The 24,736-nt window shown below is 43.5% G+C and overlaps 1 protein-coding gene across 4 annotated transcripts; it reads right to left on the bottom strand.

The window, feature by feature from the left end:
- Window positions 1-813: 813 nt before the first annotated feature.
- LOC131289524 (growth factor receptor-bound protein 2) lies at window positions 814-24,554 on the bottom strand. 4 transcript variants are annotated; one of them, XM_058318799.1, is made up of 5 exons: window positions 24,492-24,554; window positions 17,277-17,819; window positions 3,430-3,527; window positions 3,068-3,353; window positions 814-2,233 (listed from the first exon to the last, which is right to left on the bottom strand). In XM_058318799.1, the coding sequence occupies exons 2-5, from the start codon at window positions 17,352-17,354 to the stop codon at window positions 2,060-2,062; spliced, it is 636 nt and encodes a 211-aa protein (XP_058174782.1). In that variant the 5' UTR covers window positions 17,355-17,819; window positions 24,492-24,554; the 3' UTR covers window positions 814-2,059. The 4 variants fall into 4 exon arrangements, with proteins under 4 accessions (XP_058174782.1, XP_058174784.1, XP_058174783.1 ...); XM_058318801.1 differs by lacking the exon at window positions 24,492-24,554 and adding an exon at window positions 24,349-24,487; XM_058318800.1 differs by lacking the exon at window positions 24,492-24,554 and adding an exon at window positions 24,329-24,456.
- Between the last annotated feature and the right edge of the window lie 182 nt (window positions 24,555-24,736).

Here is a 24,736-nt window from a genome sequence, read left to right as displayed (position 1 = left end):
TTACTTGAAGAAATGCTGCTTTTTTTACTTATCTTTATACAAATGGTTTCACTTGAGGATTCTTCTTCCGCCGTCTTCCAATAATACCCTCCCCACTTTTCTCTCTGTTCCGAAAGGTATGTCTCACACGCACCACCACTTCCTCATACGTTTCGTCGCTCCTTTGCTATTGCTGTCCGTCAACGGATATCATCGATTTCATGAACAATATAAATGACTCCTTTCCATTCAATTTCTACCATTTTTGATACTTTCCACCAATCATCCTGTGCCTGTCCTTGTGGGTGCCTGATTTCATTATCCATATAAGGGAATCGTTTTTCTCTACTTCCCTACCTAAAAAAACCGTTATGGCTTCGTACCGCGTACCCTGTCGGTGGCAAACGAAGTGATTTAGTTAAACATTCACGTATAAAAACCCAATCCAACTGTAAAACACATCATCACACACATGCACAATAATGCTATCTTCTTGCCGTTTTGCGGAAAAATCGTACCATATCAAAATATTGTGTATATTGTGGAAGGAACGGGGATTTGCAAAATTTGTTACAGTGTCTTGAAGTAGGAATTGTTTGCAGAGGGCACATGATTGACACACCGATATAAGGGATAAGAAAATTCTGGTGACTACCAAACAACAACGACGCGCCCCCCCCCCCATTAACGACTGCATTTTGCAAAATAAAACCATTGTTAGGGGAATGAAGATGGTATAAAATGGTCACTAAAACGATTCATCTATTGCTACCCAACGAAACGAGCTCCAAACAAACATACAAAAGAATGCAAATAGATGAGAAACACTAGATATCAAGAAAATGCTAAATTTGATTCTAGAGAAAAATATTAGCGCAACGAATATACAACAAATGCGGATGGACGAATAACAAACAAAAAATAAACGATTCATTTGATACGTTTTTGAGGAAGTTGTAAGACAACGAAAGATCACTTCCGTGGAAATTGCGGTTGATCTTGTTTTGATTTGTTAGTGTGGGAACATCCTTTTTTTATCTTCTGGTGCCTATACACAATGAATATATATTGAAAATGTGCTGGATATTATTTCTGTTCACGGTTGCATGGATCGCTATAACACTCGCATTTCCCTTAACATTGAGAAATACCGATTATTTGAAGACTTTTGATTTCGTTCGATCGTCCCATCGTTTTTTTATCGTCAAGCAATCAATCACCTCAAATGCACTTTACCCCTAGACTTTTGCTCCTATCAATCAACGCAATCGAATCTTTTGCCAAAGCAGTTGGCACGATTTTTGTGACCTTTTTTTCTTTGTCAGCAGTTTATCCGTCTTCAATACAGCTTAATTTAGGATGTTATGTTTTTCCCTTTTATTTTAACTCATTCGACATTCGTGAACTGCTTTTCTTTACACATTTTAAAAATATATAATATTTATAATTTTTCCCCACATGACACACTCGTCTCATTTTAGCGACATCGACGGTTTGATTGAACTGAACTCTTGACGCTCAAGTCTAGGTGAGGCCACGCCATGCCAACCAACCATTGTGTGGTTTATTGATTGCAGATGTCCATTTGCGTCTCAATGCGATTTGTTATTTTCGAGTGTTTCTTTTCTTTTCGAATGCTTGCTTATTTTACTTCCAGAATTCCTGAATCTTTCTAGTGGTATCTTGTTCGACGATGAGTGCGTAGAGAGTCAGGGTTTAGATTCCTGCTTGCTTTAAATATACTCTACATGTATAATGCATTTTGGGGCATATATGCTCTGCGAAGGTGGAGTGGGTGGTGGTGGTGGTGATGGGCGAGGGTGGTGTTTACGGAATTCACGGCTCTACCACGGCTTTTCTCCTCTATCAGAGTGTTTTCCTCCTTCCATCGCTTTTGCTTTCTTTTAGTAATCTGGCTTTGCTGGTTGTATCCGGGACTCGCTCGGGCTTTCGCCTTTTGCGTCACTAATGTTGCTGTGAGGTGTATGTGTGTGTGTGTGTGTATGTGTATGTGTTGCTGTGTGTTTTCCTTTTTGTTTTCTACGCATGTACGGGTGTAGGCGAGTAAAATACTTATGTTTTATGAATGGTACGGTGCTACGTATATTGCTGGAAACAGTCCTTTTCGGTTGCCGATCTCGCCGTTCCACCAGTGCTCGTCGGAACGGTCCGTCACCGTGATGACGTCCCCTCGTCGGAAGTCCAGCTCGCCTGATTCTTGCGCTACGAAGTCGTACAGAGCCTGCACCAACATCTGTAAGAAGGGACAGCGCAATTTGGTTTACTCATTGGAGGTGGAGTTTCACTCTTCTAGCGTTGTTGCTTCTTGTGCTGTACACAGAAAAAAAAGGAAATCTTCCTCCGATGCTAGAAATGGATTTATGGCTCTCACTCGATCGAGATTGGTTTCAAAAGGTCCACCCACACTTTCTATATATATATTGCTTCCGCTTTTGCGATCGATTTGCTATCAAGCAGAACACGGCGCTCGGAAAGTGTCACGCGACGGGGGGTTGTAATTCAATCGAAAGGACTTGAATGAGCCCTGAGGAGAACCATTTTATGGCCATCGAGAGAGCCGCACTTGCCGTGTTCTGCTTCTAGTGATAGCGGAAATTGGTGCACTAACGCCTTTTCTTTTGACGAGCGAGAACGAAGAAAAAAACTATACCACGATAAAGAAATAATAGACGGACATTCAATAAAAGGCGCGCATGATTGGCCTGGGAGAGTGACGATAAAATTAAATTTACGCCATTACCATTCGCTACCATCAGTCGGACCGTCGTGAGCACAACCTATTGATGTAGTTTGCGTCAAAGAAAAACAAAGAAAACTCCGACCGATCCAACCTCGGTGATGGCAATGTCGATTTTTCCGGAAAATTGTACCTCCCAGACCACCAGCTTAAAGTGTTAGTGATGGACAAAGTCATTAAAGATATAGGCCGGAAGATATAGGGTGGAAATATTATGGTGGGGTTCCATTTGTTCCACCCCCCCTGCGGACAACGGTTCTCGGATGGTTGGTACATTTTTATTTGAACCAGTAGGAAGAAGCTTTCTATCGAGCGACGATAAAAACGTACCTCTTCTGGCACCATATCGCGCAGTTTAACGTCCTGCGACCGAGACACACTAGCGGTACGGTGATAGTCGACCAGTTCGTTCAGCGAGTTGAACTTTACCACCCAGAGGAAGAACTTGCCCTGTGCGTCGCGCAGCACCTTGAAGTGCTGCACGCCGTCCGAGCACTTGACCGACAGGCTGAAGTCGCCGGGACTGGACTCGCTGATCCGTATCAGAAAAGCGCCCTCGTGTTTGTTCGACAGTAGCTTCTCGGCGTCCGCTCGTGTGATGCGCCCATAGTACCAGCTGGGAAGGGAAGGAAGGCGAGATTAATGTACAGTTTGACAATAATTGTTGTAGCAGTAAACACTACACTACTTACTCGTGATTTTTCATTTCTATGTAATTGCTAGGTATCAGTCCTTCCTTGCCGTCCAGTTCCGCTCGGTACCAGTTCATATCGTCTTCCATATTTAAAATCTATTTTCAGCCATCCGACGATCCAACGATGATGATCCGGACACCATTGAAAGAAAAAGAAAAATAGAGCAAATAACGGATGTTAGTTAACATAACGAGAGTGTTGATAATACGCAAATAAAAGGAGATAACAGTGGTGTGAATCTGCTGCCGTATCTCGTGAGAGTAATATTATCATTAACGCGGCGGGCGTATAACCGCAATAAAATATCACCATAGAGTACAACGTAACCTGCACCGGGAAGGTTAATTAAAACCAGTGACATATGTGGCGCTTTACCCGCATTCATAGTTCGCGGAAAACGCACGTAGCTGATACCAATCGTACACCTCACCTCTTCTTCATTATCGACTCGATAACGTTACACAAACACCAACGGGTTCAATCATAAATTACTCCCGAAGAAAAATGATGCTACCATCCTGCAGTCGAAAAACATGGAGTGTGCATATAATTTTCCACCGGTTTTGTGACACCAAAGCACAACCGAAAAACAAAAAGCGCTCATTGCAGCCACCAGTAAAGTAATGTTTCAGCGGACACATAGTGGCACAGAAATCCAATCAAACCCGTACGTAGAGAGAAAGGAATGGGTGACGCGAGAAGGGAAATTTCTCTCGTTGAGGTTACTATTATGCTAATTACACATGTGAAATTTATGCACTTCATCATCACACGCCCTCGGCGAAATGGTTGACCCTTGGGACGGGTGCAGTTCCATGGAAAAGAATCAAAAATAAATGGGCAAGGTAGGGTTGGATGGTGGATGCTGGGGGGATAGCTCATAAAGCAAATATATATAGAGGAGATCTCCGGGTGTTAATTTGATAAGCAGTGAACTGGTACGAACTCAGCGAAAAAGATACAAGCTTTTCTCGTTTTTTCTGCGATTTGAATTTTCTGCAACGCGGATTAAACTTTGACCCAATTCATTTGCATTCAAGTCATTGATATTCGAATGTAATTTAAATTTTGAATGTTTTTTTTTTACAAATTTAGGCCTCATTTATAAAAAAAACATAACAACAATAAAATAAGAAAGAGGAACAAAAAGAAAAACTAACTTTAAAAGAACGATGATAACACATAAAGGAAAGAAAGGAAAGTAAACGCCAACAGCGCAAATCAAATGTCGTCCAAAATGTGCATCACCGGAAACGAACGAAACGGATAAGTTCTCTTCAACCGAAGCCCGCGAGGGGTCATTTTTCCATCCGTGTCTTTCGTGACACAACTCGAAGCGTCGTCATCATCAGAGGAACGTGCCTGCGAAGCGTCTGCAAGCGAACACCAGAGGAGTTCGGGCAAAACTAACCACGTTCAACCCTCCTCCGCCAAGCGTTTCTTGCCATTCCCCCTGTTTTCCGAAAATGAGTTCATCTTCACTACCGAGAGCAATAGAATGATGGTGGTTCTTCCGGCATTAAGTTGAGATTACTTTCCATCGGAACTGCAACACCAGCTACCCTCTCTGGAAGAACAAACCCGCACCAAACCCACACCGGGAATCGGATGAAAACATATACATATGTTCCGCTTCGGAGGCAACGGACATGTGGAGAAAAAGAGTTTTCTGCGTTAGAATAAATAAACTGTGTATGTAGTGTTTGGTCATTCCTCGGCTCGGAGAAACACTGACCTAGTGGAGGGTAGATTTTATGGAAAAACAAGACCGCTTTCCTGTCGAACTGGTAAGAAAGTGCGGCCTTAGTTGCGGCATAGCAATACGGTTGTACAACATGGCATAAGACTGTTGCGTATTCACGTGTGATTAACCTCCAGCACAAGCCCAACGGTTCGGCTGTAAAATGGCAACCTAAGCAATCATGGCAAGAGCTGTAGAAATAGTCGGTGTGTTTCTTGATTTTTTTTAAACTAATCCAACAAATGAAATCGATCGATCAAAGCAAGCGCATGTCGATGCAACAAGCTTTTAGGCGCCAAAGACGAAACAACGCGTTAAATGCAACGGAAAACATCTATAAGTGGCATGAAGCAGTAGAAAACCTGATTTGAGAATATTTCAACTGTTGGTTATATGCTTCGCTTATTGCACTCTTCTTTTATTCCATGTACAGAACAGACCACAGACTAGATTAATTAGGCTAAAAAACTACAGACGAGACCAACAGACAGACTAAGAATATTCCTTGCAGCATCTTCACCGCAGTCTACTAGATAACTATAGACTACTAGATTGTTGAAGCTGTACTCGATAACTCAACATTAACAACTATTAGGGGTGACAATAAAGTAACACGATGCAAAAGGAAACAAAATATTAAAATGTTCGACCATCCCAGTTTGATTATACCCATTTAAATGGACTTGCAAAACTGAAACAAAAGAAAAGGAATTTTGGGACGAAATTCTCATATCGCTTATGTAACGGGTTTCCTTCTGCATACCGGCAACAACAAGGTGCAATTAGGAAGCAAGCAGCCGCATGAACCACCAAGACAGCAATTTGATAAGTAATTAAAGCTTTTTTGTTCCTTCCCTCATCGCACCTTCGTCGGGTTCAAGAGCAGAATGGGGGTCTCTCGCGGATTTTCCAGTAAATTATATAAATTATGACATCATTTTCATTACTCGCGCGTGTCGTTGCATAGGTGTGGAAGAATGCTTAAAGCCGCTCATTTAGCCACGCGGAGTCGAGGGAGGCCGCCGTTTGTCGTAATTTTATTATTATCAATTTTCCACCGAGCAAGTCAAGCGAGAAGTCAAGTGCAAAGCCAAATGACTTGCCGGAAGGCATAGGTTGATTTTTGCTGCTTTTTCTTTCCTTGCCCCACCGGATCGGGATGGGGATGACGTAAAAAGTTTTACGACTTTCCACAAGTACCTTTTCTCCACGACTCGTCAGAGTTCGAATGGTTTTTGGTTTTTATTTCCATGGGTTGCTGCGCTCGGGTTGAAGAGGATTCTTGCTAACTGTTTTCGTCCGTCACTTGTGAGAACTTGATGAACACAATTAGAAGTTCTATTCGTTTTCTTAAAGTTTCCCGCTGAAATGAGAATAACTGGAAAAGCTACCATCGAATAACTTATGGTTTCAATCAATACAAAAAAGCAATAGAAATAACCTACGGAGAATAAACAGTCCTTGCGCGGGTATTTGAACAATGCATCCCTCAAATACTTTCGCCGTTTTTCATCTTCTGGTAATGGAAAGACATAACATTTTCATTGTGAAATATTCAACATACCCACGGGCGAGCAGCGCAACAATGGACCGAACCAAGACAAATGAGTGAGATGTGTTTCACAAATGGAAAATGAAACCTTCGTCCTTGGATCCTTCTCATTTTCCCAAACAGAACACAGAATCCTTCACCACCAGACAGATTGTTTTCTTTGCAAAAACATAGAAACAACTGGGGTAACATTTTCAGAGCAAAAAAGGCAGAGATTGCAAATGTTACTTTGGGAGCAAATTGTTGTTCGCAAAGAAAATCACGACCAAGTGAAAATTCACTACTTTTTCATCAACTCCCTCGAAGAAAGACAATGAAGAAGTTGTAAAAAAACGGAAAGGAAAACAAGTGCTGAAACGTACTAGCCAAAAGCCAAGCCTTCACTTTTTCCTAGGTAAAAAAACGATATGAAAAAGAAAGGAATGAAAATTGCGGAAAAGCCGACCATATTTTTACCACGTTTCAGTGAGAAGTTACGGAAATCTGGGTGAAAATTCGATTTTGTTAGCTTTCTGCAAGCAAACAAGTTATGTTTTTAAACCTTCGGTTGAATCTAACCGGAAAAAAGTCAGCATCCCAACTCCCGCACGATGTTTCTCTTCAAAGAAAATTGCAACAAGAAAATCCTCCCGACACGACGAGAAGTAGTACATGTGGATTCAGTTTGTTCTCACTCGCTTTTCCTGTTTTTCCACGTGAAACAGCAGAACCGCATGGTTTGTACCGGTGGACCTATTCTTCCATTTCCATCCGGCACGATTCTCTTTCGGAAACCGGAAAGCAATAGACTGTTCTCTCGCCGACGAGGACGACCCTTAGTGAAATGTGGCAAGTAGTACTATCCCGTCCGTTGTTGAAGGTCAAATTTCATGCCCTTTTTATGGAGGGCATCGACCCGGCGGCGGAATGGTCCTGGGACTGCTCGACTTCGATTGAAGAGAAATTGAATTAATTCTTAACAGTTTCAAAGCAAAATGGAAGTGAGTGGCATGGAGGGGCAGTTTGGGGAGCTGGGTTTTTGCCAAAAATAGAAGAAACCAAGTTTTGCACTTTAACATTGAAGAGGAAATCGTTTCCAGCTTAGATTATAAATAAACAATTGCACAAGATTGAAGCAAAGATTCCTTCCAACGATCGAAAGCCTTGTTTGTGTTTGAACCAAAGCTGGTAAGAATTTTCCATCAACTTGAGTGGCAAGGACTTTGCTTTCCAGCGAAACTTCAGCACTTCAGTGTCTGAGAGGGGAAGATTGAAAATGGTAAAAACAAAAGACGCACCCAAGAAGCGAGCCAGACACACGGAGCATAAAGCACACTATTAATAATTTGCCTATCCGTAAAGTGTGGCATAACCAACGACGAGGACGACGACGATGATGATGCAGTACCACCAAACGCCAACCGGACATAATCTACACGGACTTCGTACACGGCCACCATAAACTACTTCAACTTCCTTGTCCGACGACTCGATCGGTGGGGGTCTTTATGCTAATAAACTCGCTGTTTCTCTCCCCGTCTCCCTGAAAATAGAATGCCAGACCAAAGGGCGAGGGGGACGGGCCACGAAAGGCATCAGGTTCGTGGGGAAGGGTTTGATGTCGTCGTTGGTGAAAGTCTAATAATAGAGTGCACGAGAAGGAGCGTTTATTTGGACCTGGCGTAATGATGCACAGGTAGTAAATGCTGCGGTCATCGAGGCAGGTTCAGGTCCTTTCGAAGGAAAAAGGGGGAGCAGAGGGAACTATGTTTACAGGGGATACGGTGACACCAGGAAGCCCCAAGAATGGGCAACCTCACCCTGACGAACCCTTCATCAATTTATAAACTTTGCGGCAACCCGGTTGTTGTACAGAGAGGAAACTTTCTTAATGAACTTGCCGCTAGCAGTTGCAAAAGATGGCGTGTTTTGGACAAAATGAAGGTTAGTTCATTTTATGTCAAAAATTCATTTTTCCGAAAAGTGTTTCGTGGGATCGTGAGGAATTCTTTATTGTTGAGTCATCGATTACAAGTTCAACAATCTAGTAGTCTATAGTTATCTAGTAGACTGTGATGAAGATGCAGCAAGGCATATTCTTATATAGACTACTAGATTGTTGAAGTTGTAATCGGTAACTCAACATTTATATCCTTCAAAAATATCAACAAATTAAGCAAAAAAAAGTTGAAACAAAAAAAAAACCTGGTTTAAGCGAAACGTAAAAGGCGATTGGTTTTCCACACATTCTTCCATTAACCGTTTTACCGGCGTTTTTTCCGATGTTTAAATCATTTCCTTTCATCTTGGGGCTGTGCATGTTCGCACGTGAAAATGATTTAAGGGGAAACCGTTTGCGGTTCGGCCAAGCAGCGCCAAAGCCATCGACCTCTCTCGACCGGGGGGGAAAGCGTAACAGCGAGCTCGGGTTTGTTCGGAAAAGTTGTTTGCCAATTCAAAATACAAACTGGAAAAAAATGAATTCGAACATCCGCGCGGGCGCTCGCGTTTTTCTCACCTTTTTCACCGACGATCAACGCCCTCCTCGGGAGCAACACCAAATCGAAACCGACAGCGAAAGAGATATTTCAGGGCGAAGGGAATTCAAATACAAATCCACCCAAAACCAAATCATCCTCCATCAAACTCCATCGTGCTCCTCCTCCTCTTTCCAACGGGAAAAACTCAATCAAGAGAAGGGCAAACAATTTACCACCGAATGGGGACGATTTTGTGAGGGTGTGTGTATGTTTTTTATGCCTCTATGTTGATACTACTATATTCCGGGAATTTCGGATCGATCGCCCGGCCAAAAGGACGATGGATGTTACCGATGGTTCGAATCGAAAGGGAGCCACATCCGCTTCCGGCATTGGCTTTTACCGACATTTTCAAACGAGGAACTAGAAGGATTTGTTTGATCTAACCATGGGGAACCAGACAAGGGGGGTGGCCGATGTGCATCTTTGAGGAGCATCATCCCAAAAGGCCATAAAGGCACAACCGATACCGTTTCGAATACGAGCATACGACTCACGCATTGTTAGGCTGCTGCCCGAAATTGCCAGAATCCGGAGACCGCCCGTAACCGTTGTTGTCACCACCGTCGTGTATCTTTTCGGTTGGGAACGATCCCTTTTCGCACGGTTTCGCGCAATACGCGGATGATGGAAGGCCGCCCTGAGAGTTTGGGCAGCAATTTCTGGTGAATTTGAATTTCTATTCAATATGCGCGAACATTTGCCTCCCTTCCCACTTCCGGTCGCGACCCGGCGAAGCGTGACTAATCGGCACAAATACACAAGGGACGCGCGCACACACACACGACGCACACAAACAGCCAGCAAGATATGACATATTTGCCTTTTGTGGCCAACCACGGAAGGGTCCTTTTCCAGGAAAGGGCTTGATACAATTTGCCTAGGATTAGGGTTGTGAAATGGGAACCGGATCGGATTCTGGGATTCAATCCCCATTCAATTGGGGATCCTCCAGAATCGGGCTTTGGATTGGAATCCATATTCAGTTATCGAAATCGGGTCCCTTGGGATCCTGGTCTTGAGATATCGTGATTGTAATCCAGGATAGCGATCTCAATTCACAAGGCAGATTTACACCTCTTTGGATTCACGTGAATGAATCGGATCCGGTACTCATGGGAAAAAACGCTCTCAACTTCCTTGGAATCCTGAAATGATTCGGAATAGGAATTAGGATCCAGGATCTAGAATCTAGTTTTGCCAACAAAGCAAATGAAGGCCATGAGAAGGACTCGGATCTGATTCGCAGGATCGGGTCTCAGCGGGAATCGGATTTACACATCGCCACACATAGCAACAGAAATACGAATGTATGTTTTCTGGAAGTGTACCACATAACACGTTTTAACATACATAATACTAACACAACACATAACTCTTGATTGGAAACGAAACGTGCTATCCCTTGTACCCATTTCCACCTGGAATCAGCAATAGGGAAACTTCGTTCCCACGCAATTCATTTACACCCTTTCAAAAACACAAGAATTAAACCAACTGAATGTGGAAATAGCTCACAGACTTGTTTTAAAGAACTATTGTTCATGCAAAACCTAAAGCGTGTGGTTTTCATACGAACCACAAATCCCACGTGGTTCAAAGGGGGTGCAATAGAATAGAGCTTCCCTCCCTTCAGCGTCCCCCTTTTTTCCAACCCGGCCGGAAGTGGTGTTCGACATCGGTGACATCGATTCATTTAAAGTTACAACTGAGCGATTACCTTACGATGGCACATGGATTCATTGTTACCCCAGGTTACCATATCCAACCCAGGATGATCCGCGTGTGTACGGAATTTTCGCATCTCGATGCCGATAGATGGATCCATTTGGAGGGGGAAGGAGGGAGCAACAACCAGCTCCCCGCCAGAAATCCGAGTTTCCCATTCCTCGTGTGCAGTTTTCCCCAACACTGAAATGTTGCCACCGTTGTGGGGAACGATAGAAACGGCTTTATCCGACCGAATGGCCGTTTATACTTTTTGTTCCCCGCGTGTGGTGTACATACCGAACACGAATAAACGATGTCCACGTTTGGTGGCATCTTCCCGATTCGATCCTGGTTCAGCCTCGTAGCAAAACGGTTCGCATGTACTACTGGCCGTTTGAGAAGCGGCTATGAATCATAAGCTGACCCACTGATCGAATCACTGAATAAATCATCCAGTAAAAATCAGATTCCGCATCAAAAAAGGCGTTATTCATGCGGTTTGCTGGTGTGTGGGGTATGAGTACAATGGATGAATGTCGCTTTGAAATGATTCACATTGTTTTCTTAGGGATTTTCATGAATGCAACAGTGTAACGTTTATGAATTTGAATAAATAACAAACTTTCCGATAATATAGTAAGTAAATATAAGTGAATAATAATTGAATATAGTTCCACCACGACAAAACTGTATTCATAAAAAGAAACAATAAGTAACAAAATGGAAGCAAAATGTTGGTGCATATTACTAGGATAATTACATTTTCTCTTACAGCTATCACATTACGCTACCGCTTAAAGTAATGTTTGTTCGCAATTAAAGCAATTTTAATTTGATTTCCACATCCACTTGCCGGTCCCCAGGCAGGGGAAGAGGGTCAAATTACCGACTGCACGCCCAATGGCAATAGTGACTTATTGTTCCTTGTCCTCCGGTCGCTGGTTTTCCGTATGAATAAGCACACCACACACAATCCATCCGATGCACGATATGTGTGAGAGAGGGCGTGAGGATCTTTGGGGGAAGTGCGGAAGCTATGTTGCTTGAGTCTATTAATTAAGCGTTCCACAAGCGGACAAACGGTGTATCGAACTGGAAACGGAATCGACGGCGGCGACCGGGAAGACGAGCGGGTAGTATGAATCACTTAGCGATGATGGACGGTCGCTTTCGTGGAAGCCATCTTGGAAGGCTTCTTCAAAAGAACGATCTGGTTTGATCGAAACGATTCGGTGCGATGGTACAACATTTGTCCATCGTGCGTATTTCATGCAATGATAAAGAAGTTCTTCAATGGATTAGCATAACGAAGATAAATCGCTTCACTTCGCAGGGACACAAAACATTGGATTAACCCGAAGCTAAATTAATTAGCATCGCCATTAAAACTATGGATGCTACGATCTGCAGCTGATTGGTTTCACATTTTTGGAATTTAATTATTTCCGTAACGGGGGGAAGATGCGATGCCGGGAATATGTAAATCATATTAAAAAATCATTAATCTTCCTATTTCCAAGTACTGCTTTTTTATATCGACGTGACTAAAATTGTATTAAGGAATTAAATTTCCCTGAACACCACCATGGGCTTCGGACGAGGGTGAACCATGCGTCTCCATTTCCTTCCAGGGCTTCCACATCACATACTTTCCCCATCCGATAACTTCATTAGCGTTCCGCCATTAGGCACAGTTTCCTCGAATCACTTACGATAAGATGTCCCGAGGAAGCGTTTGAGCGTGGCAGAATGCGTGCCACAGTCATTAGGAGAAGGCTGGCCGCAAGTGTTGGAGTCGAGTTTTTTGCAGACAAACCCCAAAGAAAAAAAAAGCTGTTTAAATAGTACAAACAATTCCTCCAATTTGATCATACAACAAACTCTATATGCCACTCTATATCCCACTTATTTCTGGTCGTCAAATAATTTGTGCCACCTTTCCTTTTCGTAGAGGATTAGATTGAATTTCGCAATCGCTTTTCAATAGACATGCCCCCCGAACACCTTCCAGACGAAAGGCGTCGTCTCTTCAGCTGCTAGCTTCAAAGAGGGCTTCAAAAGTTCTTGAATAGGAAATGTAAGCTGTGCAAATCGTAGCAAAACGCTTCCACGTGTGCAAATGTGTGTGGAAATGGTGTTAATAAAAAGCGAAAGGAAATCGAAAGATGCACGTACGTGCACAAGCCATAAGATAGGCAGCCACGCCGGGTTCTGGTTTGCCATTGAGTTGTACGTGCCCCGCGTGGCCTAGATCAAATAAAAGCTGTGACTCTTTAAACCCCCTTTTTGCACGCGCAAACGAGGAAATGGTCGGATTGATACAAATTTAGAATACAATTTTATTCCAAAGAGTCTAAGCTTTCACATAATTCGTGTAATCACAATTATTCTAATCTCTTCAATGTCTTTAAACCTCTTTAAATCTCTTTTCAAAAGTATGTAGTATATTTTCAACAAATTCATGAAGATGTACTTTTACAAATTTTCACAAAAGAAATTAATATTTAAAGGTATATATAACCTGGATGTGTGTTGATTTGAAAACGGTTCTTGCACATGAAACTTCCCGATGCGAAAAGCCTGGCTGTTAAATCAGGAGAAGCTCGGAAAAGGATAACTTTTTCCATTTCACGCCTCGCCGGGGATCCACTAATGGGGCAGAACTTGCCACCGTTTCCTAAGCGACCGTTCCCAACCTGTCATCGAGCTGTAGTTCACAAGTTAGGGTCGACAAATTTCAGGTGATATACACATCGTGCATTACACTATCATGGGTGTGTTTACACCAAATGATTACAAGGGGAACAAATTTCATCACCCGCCGAGAGTTGGAGAAGACTAATTTCCTCACAAGTTAGGACCAAAGCTGGTGCAAAGTTGGGAGTGGAAAATTACATTTGACAAACACTATCACACCAAAAAGGATCGTTACATGAGTGACGAAGTTAAATCACCTTTTTTAACTGAATATTAAAGGTGGAATATTCTAATAGGTTGCTTTAAACTTTTAGGAAACTTAAAGCTTTAAACCCATGGGAAAGCCTACGGTATCAAATGCTCAAATGTTAGCGAATTTAAGGCTTCTTTAATCTGAAATACTTCAGAACGTGAAGTCCAATTGAAAATATCCATCTTGTGCATGACACTCAGGATCGGAAGGTATAGTTTATGGGCGATCTAGGATTTCATTTCTCTGGACCAGAGAATGATCTACGCTGCATCTGGCAGACACATGAGAGCAAGTGATTTGGTCCCAAGTGTAATCAATCAAAATCACTGTTATGCCAGTGGACGACATCACATCATTTGTCGTCAGTCAGCGTCGTCGTCATGGTCGTCGCCTTTCTCCGACATTGTTGGGAAGCTGGCTGACAAAAGTTTTTACAGTCCAGTCCTTTATGAAGGACTTTTGAGGAGGCCTGTTGCATGATACTACCACTCAAAAAGCGATGATTCGGGTGAAAAATCTCAGCTGGGATCATCTGATATATGATATGTGATAAACGCTTCTAAATTTGAGCTTTAAAGTTGTCCTCAATTTCGAAATCATGCTCAGTTAACTAAAAACCGGGTAAAATGATCAATAACTGGCATAATGTTGATATTCTAGAACTCGCGTATATATTATCGAAAGTCAATGCTTATTCTTTTGCTTATGAGTGTATGCTTACGAAACTAAACAATAAAAATAAACGTAATGTTGGGTCAACAATGGGGCGACGATGTTTTGCAAAGCTATATGAGTCAATTTAATTCTGGGACATTTTTAACAACCGCGTTGTAAACCAACATCAATGGTAAACATCTTTCCGTGCAACTTCAACAACGATTAATCATCCTTGAATACCAACAAACTTTTACGACCTCGATACGTTGATAAGAACTATTCCAAACAACAACGTAAGAGATCTTTAATACCGGTTTCCCGAAGAGGAGAGTTCTTTCTGAAATTCAATGTTAGTGTGGTTGTTCATAACGTGTTAAGATAATGCTGTATGTTGGGTAAGTTTTTACCAGGTTGTCAGCTGTTTCAATAACATCCAAGAAAACCGGGGATGGTTTCCTAGAAACTGAAGCTCATAACGGAAACGATTGCTCGAAAACACTCTATTGGTTGTTGCTATAAAGCGTTCCTCTGCATGGTAGCGACTCAGAAAACCTCTGTATTATGAGTCATCATCAAACAAACTGCATACGCAAAGAAAAATGCAGAGCTAAGAGTACATCGCACGATGATGCGTTTGGTTGAAGGGACGTTCCCTTTTATCGTTCGTTAGCTTTACTGCGCTGTAGAGTGGTACGTCGAAGGGAAGAAGCCTCTAGAATGCAAAGGTATACAAGGAGATTCAGGCAAATGAAAAGCAAACTTTAATTTTACTTTAACAACCATCGTACGAAAAGATGGCAATTAACTTCCTACAACAAGAGGCACAATTACATCATTTAGTTGCATAGATACAACATCACTATCAAAATACGAATTACATTGTGGTAGTTAATAACCACGGTTCATAGAAACAACCATTTTAAACGATAATACTTTCACTGGTGGAAACAAAAGAGAAATCGAAAGCAAACAAATAATGTACTCTTTAGGATTTGACGGTGAACGACAAGACAAGTTAAGTTGGAAGCTCCAAAATGGTTGAAAACGGCAGAAGTAACCATCATCGGCATTTTATTGGCATTAATTTCCGCATTGTGTCGCCCTCGTAAACGTTTATTAACGTCCAATAAACCGTCCCCATTCCACGCATTTTCTGCCTTTCGCGATGCCATCGCGAGGCATCTGACACACAATCACCATTAGGGGATTCGATGTCAAATTTTATTGCAAGCAAACAGCAAACAACACATGGTGTGCTACCCTCGAAGCAGAGGATTGCTGCTCTGATTTCTGTGCACCACCGTTTTTCCTTTGCATGGTCTATTAACCTTGACCTTCGTTCTTCTCACTTGTGCCCCCCCCGCGCTCGCTGGAATTCCATTCGAGAGCTTCATTCGGTCTTCCCATTTTCGCCGAAGAAACCACGGATTGGATCACGCACAACTGCGACTGGCAAAGATTGGCGCATGGTGTTGCAATTTCAGGTTGCAAATTAACACACACACGCATTGCATTTTTTTCCCCCACGGCTTTGTCGTGTTTGTGCTATGTGCGTTTCTGACATGATCCTCCAAAGCAGTACTGCACGCGGTAAACATTATGCAACGACGGATTATGAAGCGACGCAGCAGGCGAGCTCTATTTTTGCGTTCGCGAAATGCATTCCGTTACCATTAGTATTGTCACCAACTGCGTCGTGGTTGTGGTCGGGTTTATGCTGCATACCATTTGTGATTTTTCATACGCAAAATTTCATGCTTCGTTGATATGCATTTCGATTCTCATTCCAAGGGGGGTAAATAGGAGGGCTTTAGTTAGTGAATTGTAAATTCATAGCAACAGAAATGACAGTTGCTGAATCTGGTTCACATGTTTTCTGTCGCCTACTGTAATTGCAAAATTGAACATAGGTAAACATAGGTATGAAGGCGATGTCCACTTTGCTTTTGATTGCTTTTAGATGATATATTCCAATAAACCTACACCCGGACTTTGGAAAACTGCTACGTAAAACAGAAAAACGATATGCAACATATACTTCAACATATTAGTTTACATTGGATCGTCTCTTTTCCTCTACTCAACGAAAAATATTTTTCGTTGAGCGCGCCCCCCGCGTAACAATGTGGTTAACGATTTGGCCAACAGCATATATCGGAGGGGACCTCTATCGTTACGCTACCCCGCCCCGCTGCACACACCTACTACCCTCTTCCCCTCTCCTACACCGTAGATGTTCTCTGAAGCACTACGAATTCGCTCAACCAACAAAGCAAATCGACGGCGGTGGCGGTGGCGGCAGCGGCAGCAGCCCCCAATAGCCGGAAAGGCATTGCCAAGTGATGATTCATGCGGGACCGGTTTCAAACTCGACAGGGACTGGGACAGAACCAAAGACGGTGTGTGTTGTTGGTTGTGCCATTGGCCGACCATACATATCTCGTCCTCGTATGGAGTTGATCGCGTTGTGCCAGACCCAAAGCAAACAGGAAAGATGGATAAGGAACCAACAAAAAAAAATAGCATGGTATCGATTACAAAACGCAAAGGCGTGTGTTGGACATTCAAATTTTAACGTTGCGAACTTTGACGACCGAATCGGACACGGGGACGAGGAACGCGTGTGGTTGGGAATCCTTGCGATACGAGTTAAATGACTCCCTTCTTCACCTACAAAACAAAACAACATATTCATTAGCACCGCAACTGGCTCACCTTTAAAACTTGGCTTTTCCTAAAGCTCAGCTCATCATCCGCTGTGGCGTTAAAGTCGTGCTTTGCGACGGCTTCCATTTTGTGGCTGTATGCCTTCCGCTTCTCGCCGTCGTCGTCCTGATGCTGGTAAGGATAATGCTTTCCCCGTGCTTGCCTCCTTTGCTAGATAGTAGCTTCCTTTCGCTTTGCTTTGATCGGGATGCTTTCAGGCACCTTCTTCTAGAACTCAACGATTTGCCGGAGCCGAGCGGGACCTCATGTAAGAATCCTTCTCCCGAAAGCCAGTAAAATCCTGTGTGTGTTCACTTATTCCCACCCACAATAACGCAGAGACACATAAATACGCACTAACATAAATACACACGCTGCCCTTTAGCGACAGTGATTTTCTTTTCACTTGCACTTTCTTCTCCAATGGAAACTGTGGCTTCTCTTTTAAATAACTTATCTTCTAAATAACATTTGCACACTCATAAAATAAACACTAGGACACACACACGCACACACGAACACGTCCCTGGATTGATCTTTCTTCTTTCGGACCTATTTCGGGGAGGAAATATGAAAAAATGGAACGAAACCAGTTAAATGACTGAAGGAAATTTTGTACCACGAAGAGCAGACAAGGTGTCGCACAAAACATTCTCGTGCTCCGCAATGGTTAAGTAAACAATCGAAAATAACTCCACGATTACGGCGGGCAGGCGCAGCTAATGACGTCATTTGGACGGTTTTGCCAAGCGCGTCCTTAGAACGGAACTGAAGAAAAATTGTGGCGAACGAATCATCCAGTCACTAACAAACACTGAACGGAGGTGGCCTTCGTAGGGGGGGAAATAAAACGGAAGGCATGTTGACATGCGATCCGAAGTTATAAAAGGGCGGAAGGATGAGGAAGTGTTGCTAAATGGAGCTTACGGTGACCGACACACGCGAACACGTGGTTTAATTTAATTCCAGATCCAACCCTTGGCGGACCCAAAAAACAAAAATGTAGACACATTCACACCATCGTCAGACTAAATACACAAAAGGCGCACAAAACACACATCGTAACGAGAGACGTGATTAATGCACGTCGCGCGAACGAAGAACTCCGTTTCCGAATGACGTCACAACTCACTTTCGCCGTGAGGTGTTCGTACGTATTACACCCCCGGGTTGGAGTCGGTTCCACACCCGCTGCCGGTGAACGTGCTTTTCCGTCCAATGAGTACGCCCCACTGTCGTGCCGTGTTTGCCATCCGGTTCGAGCAGAATCCGACCGTTTTCTAACACGACGATGAGATAGAAGAAACTCGCGACTCGCGGGACGCGAATAAAGCCGCAACGCTCTCCCGGTTGGACGTTGGAAGTGAGATAAATCTCAATGAATAACGAGAAATAACGCAGAATTTTGGACACAATATACACGGTTTCGCAAACGGTTGTCCTTTCTTTTACTTTTACTTCACTTGGTAAAATACTTTGCTGTTCGATCTCACTTTTCGAATGATAACAAGCTTCGCGGACACGCTTTCCCATAACACCGGTTTTTCCCGACTGGAGGGTGTTGCCCCCAAGACAGCTTTTTTTCCTTTCCGGTTTTTCTCACTTCTCCAGCTCACGGCAGCATCTTTTCTCACCCACAACAACCACCAATATTTTTCCACCCGGCATGTATGGCCACGATGGAATCGATACTCGTTTGCACATCTCACGTCGCAGGAGGCGTGGGAAGAAGATATCACTCGGTAACAGCGGTTCCGAATCGATTGGAACTCCCGCAAGAATTTTACACTGCCCCTCCTACCTCTCCCTTCCGCCCACAAATACAAACACCCCCAGAGAAAACGTGTTCTAACCGAAGAAGGTGTCCCTTTGGGTGGGATTCCTTTTTCATTTAAACCGACCACAATCATTTCCTTGCTCATCTGTTTTCGAAGAGGCTACTAGATCTTTAAATGTTGACGATAATTCTAACGACATCTTGACTTGACCGTTTTCAAGGGTAAACCCGACTGGAAAAGGTTTCTCGGTGGAAGAGTAATTTGTCAACATAACAGGAATTATATTTGGTTTACACTACATTATAGATTACAGTTTCATTTAGTAACATGAATATCTTAGTAGGGAAAATGGAGGTCCCTCTTGTGAATGCTCGCGTCTTGCTATGCACCCCATGATCAGCGTTTTAATACACACAACAATCGAATGGATGAGCTATATTTAGCACGCACCGATTAGTGACCGCGCGAAACCAAAAATCGTGGAAACCTGCTCATGAGTTCAACGAGGAGATGGAAGTGAAAAAAATGTATGAAAAATGGAGTGAAAATTGCACAATCACCATTAGGGGATTCGATGTCAAATTTTATTGCAAGCAAACAGCAAACAACACATGGTGTGCTACCCTCGAAGCAGAGGATTGCTGCTCTGATTTCTGTGCACCACCGTTTTTCCTTTGCATGGTCTATTAACCTTGACCTTCGTTCTTCTCACTTGTGCCCCCCCCGCGCTCGCTGGAATTCCATTCGAGAGCTTCATTCGGTCTTCCCATTTTCGCCGAAGAAACCACGGATTGGATCACGCACAACTGCGACTGGCAAAGATTGGCGCATGGTGTTGCAATTTCAGGTTGCAAATTAACACACACACGCATTGCATTTTTTTCCCCCACGGCTTTGTCGTGTTTGTGCTATGTGCGTTTCTGACATGATCCTCCAAAGCAGTACTGCACGCGGTAAACATTATGCAACGACGGATTATGAAGCGACGCAGCAGGCGAGCTCTATTTTTGCGTTCGCGAAATGCATTCCGTTACCATTAGTATTGTCACCAACTGCGTCGTGGTTGTGGTCGGGTTTATGCTGCATACCATTTGTGATTTTTCATACGCAAAATTTCATGCTTCGTTGATATGCATTTCGATTCTCATTCCAAGGGGGGTAAATAGGAGGGCTTTAGTTAGTGAATTGTAAATTCATAGCAACAGAAATGACAGTTGCTGAATCTGGTTCACATGTTTTCTGTCGCCTACTGTAATTGCAAAATTGAACATAGGTAAACATAGGTATGAAGGCGATGTCCACTTTGCTTTTGATTGCTTTTAGATGATATATTCCAATAAACCTACACCCGGACTTTGGAAAACTGCTACGTAAAACAGAAAAACGATATGCAACATATACTTCAACATATTAGTTTACATTGGATCGTCTCTTTTCCTCTACTCAACGAAAAATATTTTTCGTTGAGCGCGCCCCCCGCGTAACAATGTGGTTAACGATTTGGCCAACAGCATATATCGGAGGGGACCTCTATCGTTACGCTACCCCGCCCCGCTGCACACACCTACTACCCTCTTCCCCTCTCCTACACCGTAGATGTTCTCTGAAGCACTACGAATTCGCTCAACCAACAAAGCAAATCGACGGCGGTGGCGGTGGCGGCAGGTGGCGGAAATATATTGTTTATTCTAACGAAAACATCGAGGAAGGGGTTGTTTTTCCTTGGCACACCACCCGCATATAACAAAGGCCCCTTCTGACATCCATTTATTTCCATACTTTATCCTAGTACATTAAACTAGAACATTGTTAAGCTGTAGGCTAATAACAATTTGAATCACGAAGAGGAAAATTTGCCCTCGTCAAAGAACACGTAAAAGTTACTCCTAGTTTGTGTTCGTTTCGGGAAGTTTCTTTGGTAATTTTCTTCCCATCAAAACCGACAAGATGATATCATCGGCGATAAATGCTGCGGGGTGTTATTCCCGTTGTTGCAAAGTAGAAAATTTGAAAAATTTGGAGGAAAACTTCAACCGATCGTGTGTGCGTGTGTGTAGCAGGTGAAAATGGCACAGAACCCGGTGGGTACGACGTTCGAGACGCATTCGGGTTCCACTTGAGTAAGTTTTTCGCATTTTCCTGCTCGCCCGGAGGGGTACGAACCGAACCACGAACTGTGGGAGGAGAGCACAGAATCTAATCAGATTTTAAAAATAACCACCAGCGAGAGAAGCATACAGCAACTGCCGGGAGTTTTCTTCGTATACACTAATGCGAGAATAGCAACCAAAAACCCGCACCCCGCACGTTCGGCCGGGTCATCATCCTCTCCCAGCTCCCATACTGACCTCACAAAACGCACGAATACTCGAGGAAAGTATGATTTTCTATTAAGGCTAGAGATGAGGAAATTTACAGACGTTTGGTAGGGTTGTTGACTGAACGCGAAGGAGAAGGAAAAGGAGGAAAGTACCGGCAGGCGGACGACCGAAAGTTGGGCTCGACTCATTCCGTTCAACAAAGAAATAATAATAGATATCGGGAAAGTTGTACCTTCACTCCGCGCGCTCGAACGAGGGTGTGGATAATTGCCGGGAAAAGCTCGAACTCATGCATGCTGTTGAATGAAACATCGTCCACCAAGGTTTTGTGTCAGAGTTACAACCGATCCCTCCCGCATCGTTCTCTAGGACGGGAAATGATCACGTGTTTCGCCACAACTTCGTTCATTAATTTTGCAACAAAAAGTGTAAATAGCCGTTACTGCAGAGAGCTGTATTTCTCATGTTCGGGACGAACGTTTGGCTTGTGGAATGCAAATTGATCGTTCACCAGACCACGTGGCTAAGCGTAGGGAGAGCTCGTGTACTTATACCGGTTGTATGTGTCCGTCCGGCTCCTGTGATTAGATCGTTTTGACATTAGGAAGCTGGAGTATCTGTGTGAGGCGCCATCGGCAACCCTAACCTCCTCATCATCCTCCTCCTCCTCCGGTGACATAAGCTACAATGATTAGCTATGGGAGCCTGCGGATTCTTATTACAAACACGGTGATGCAACCGATCTTTGACTCTGACCCTGGCGCTAGCAACTACGACTCACCAATCAGCTTAGTGTTGTCTGTTCTTATCAACCAATTCCGCGAAGTTTTATTTATACGCGCGCTAAAGTACTTCACCATGTTTCTAAATGTTAACGTCTATCTCTTGGCGAGTGACATTTAACCTGCCTGTGTTTACTTTCACGTGCGCTTCCACCCGTGAAACTGAACTGATTCGAACGAATCGAAATAGCACGTGTCAACAAATGTTTTTCTTTAAAACAAAATGCCAAACATACCAGTCTACATTGTGCGAGAGGAAGTCACTCTTATCGTACAAGATGCATTTTATGTATGAGCCCCAAACTTGAGACAATTTTTTGATCTTGCAAATTTCCCTCTCAAGGCACATGGGAAACATTGTACAGCGGTAGCAGACGTTTTAGCGTGTTGAAATAAAAAGATGCACAAACAAACATTTCAGCTTCCGATTTCCAGACACAGTTTAGAGAACAGACAACATTGCGTCATAGCAAGAAAGGTCGGTAGATATCTTCACTGCCGGTTGGCTATAAATAAAACAGCTTGCCAAGTAGTTGACTGCATATTAATTAATATGATTGTCGGACGTTGTGTTCGTTTCGAAAATGCCAATGCTTTTTTTAAAATAAACTTTAACAATTTGTGTGAAAATTACTCAATAACTGGTAAAACCGCAGAGTAAAGCAACGTAAACAAACCAGAATGGAATGCTCTCGGGGCTTATAAACCCGAAAACCGAGCGATAAAACAGAAAACAAAGTAGGTTGCGAAGAAGAGTAAATAAACCAGATGAGACGATGCTGCCAACAGAAGCAACGTAACAACTTAAAGGGCTCATGTGGCCAGCGGGAAGGGAAAAGAAGCAACCCCTCTTCTTGTGGTAGAGGCCAATGCATTCCTTCGACCAAAAAACCACCCGCTGTCGTATGCGGGCCTTGCACGGTCACCCTTCCTTCCCCGAGCATTCCCAGCTGTAGATGCAAATCGGAAAAGCGAACGATTTGGGGAAGAATGTGTTTCGCTGGAGATCAGCGTACGGCGGATGCACCCCACGGGTGTATGTGTGTTTCGTACGTTCCTGCGAACGAGAATATTTAATATGCAGTTGGAAAGTGCATACGAACACACACACAGACACCCGTTTGAAGCGGGTGGCCCATCGTACGCACCAGGGACTAGGGATGATAATAATAACAATAAGAATATTTAGAAGGGGTGAACCGGAGCTGGTAGACTTCTGTTCGCGCCATAGACATTTGAAACAGTTGCCAGGGTTGGCGAGGCGGCCTATGCTTGGAAGGTGCATTATCAATTTATCAGAGGTTATAACGGAGATTGTCTGACGGGTACGACCTAGACCCGCCGTGCAACCACGGATCATGCACGGTGTGGCCGACACAAAGTCGGATATGAACGATTGAAGTATTTATGTGAACTTTGTTTTTCATGCGTGGCCTGGATACGCCCACACACCAAAAACACGTCGTATCATTTTACGACGAACGATTATTTTCTGTAGCTCTCTATTTAACCACATTCGTAGATGGTTTTAAGATAAGAACCACGAACCATTTCTTGAGAGACAACAGTGTCGTTAAGAAGATCATACAAAAGTGAAATTGGAGGTGAATGAGATGAGGGTTCTTTGGACCTTTTTGCCGGAACAAAATGAAGACTGCGATCACTACCCCGCGGCGAGATGTATTACGGAGCGTATCGACAGAGTCGTCTTACCACCAGCAGACCACCGTTGGAAAAGCTCAGTCCTTGAAGCCGATTCTGTCTGCCATCGAAACATTAGATTGTAGGCGGCGGGTTGGCATTTATGCTCGTGCGGCTTACAACATGTCTATGTGCCCGGTTGTCACATGAAAAGCGCGTTAGATGCCTATCCGGATTCATCATTCCTTTGCACCTTCAGGCCAGTTGTCTTCGATGGGAATTTCCAACCAGCAGTCACCAGAGAAGCGAAAAAGCGTACGATAAAACTAGCATCTCCTCCAAACCAAAATCGGACAGAAATGGATGACGCGGTGCTGAACATACATGCACACACAAACACACTTTTCTTTTCTGCTATTGCTGTCTCTCTCGGAATGCTTCGCTACGAGGGGAAAACTCGATTGGTGAGAAAGAGAGCGCACGGTAAATCACACTTGTCAAACCGTACAGTCGAATCTACTGGAACAAAAAAAACACACTAGTCACAATGTCGCGATACCGCTTCTGTTAAATTGCCGATTTTGTAAACCACTGAAAAATGCAATCTCCGTTGCATCACAGTTGCATCCTCTGCTTTTCGGGCAACGATCAACAATGCATCACCGCTACGGACTGATTGAAATGCACGAGAATTTTATTCACCTAGTCTCACGATTCTCCGACCGACACGGTGTCCGTGTGTCAATATGACCGCGACGACGATCATGACAGCGAAAGAGAATCTCCTAGATCACGAACACATTCGCATGGTGAGCACCAACCCATCCAATTCGTGTATGGACAGGTACCGCGGTACGTATGAACACACTCGCAATGGCGGCCGCGTGTCATTATGTGTGTGCCATTCCGTGAATGATGCGCACACGATGCGACTCGGAGTGAGGATG

Source organism: Anopheles ziemanni, chromosome 3 (genome assembly GCF_943734765.1).
Source record: "Anopheles ziemanni chromosome 3, idAnoZiCoDA_A2_x.2, whole genome shotgun sequence".
Taxonomy (NCBI): domain Eukaryota; kingdom Metazoa; phylum Arthropoda; class Insecta; order Diptera; family Culicidae; genus Anopheles; species Anopheles ziemanni.
The sequence above is the reverse complement of the archived record's forward strand: the minus strand, read 5'-3'. Positions and strand labels throughout refer to the sequence as shown.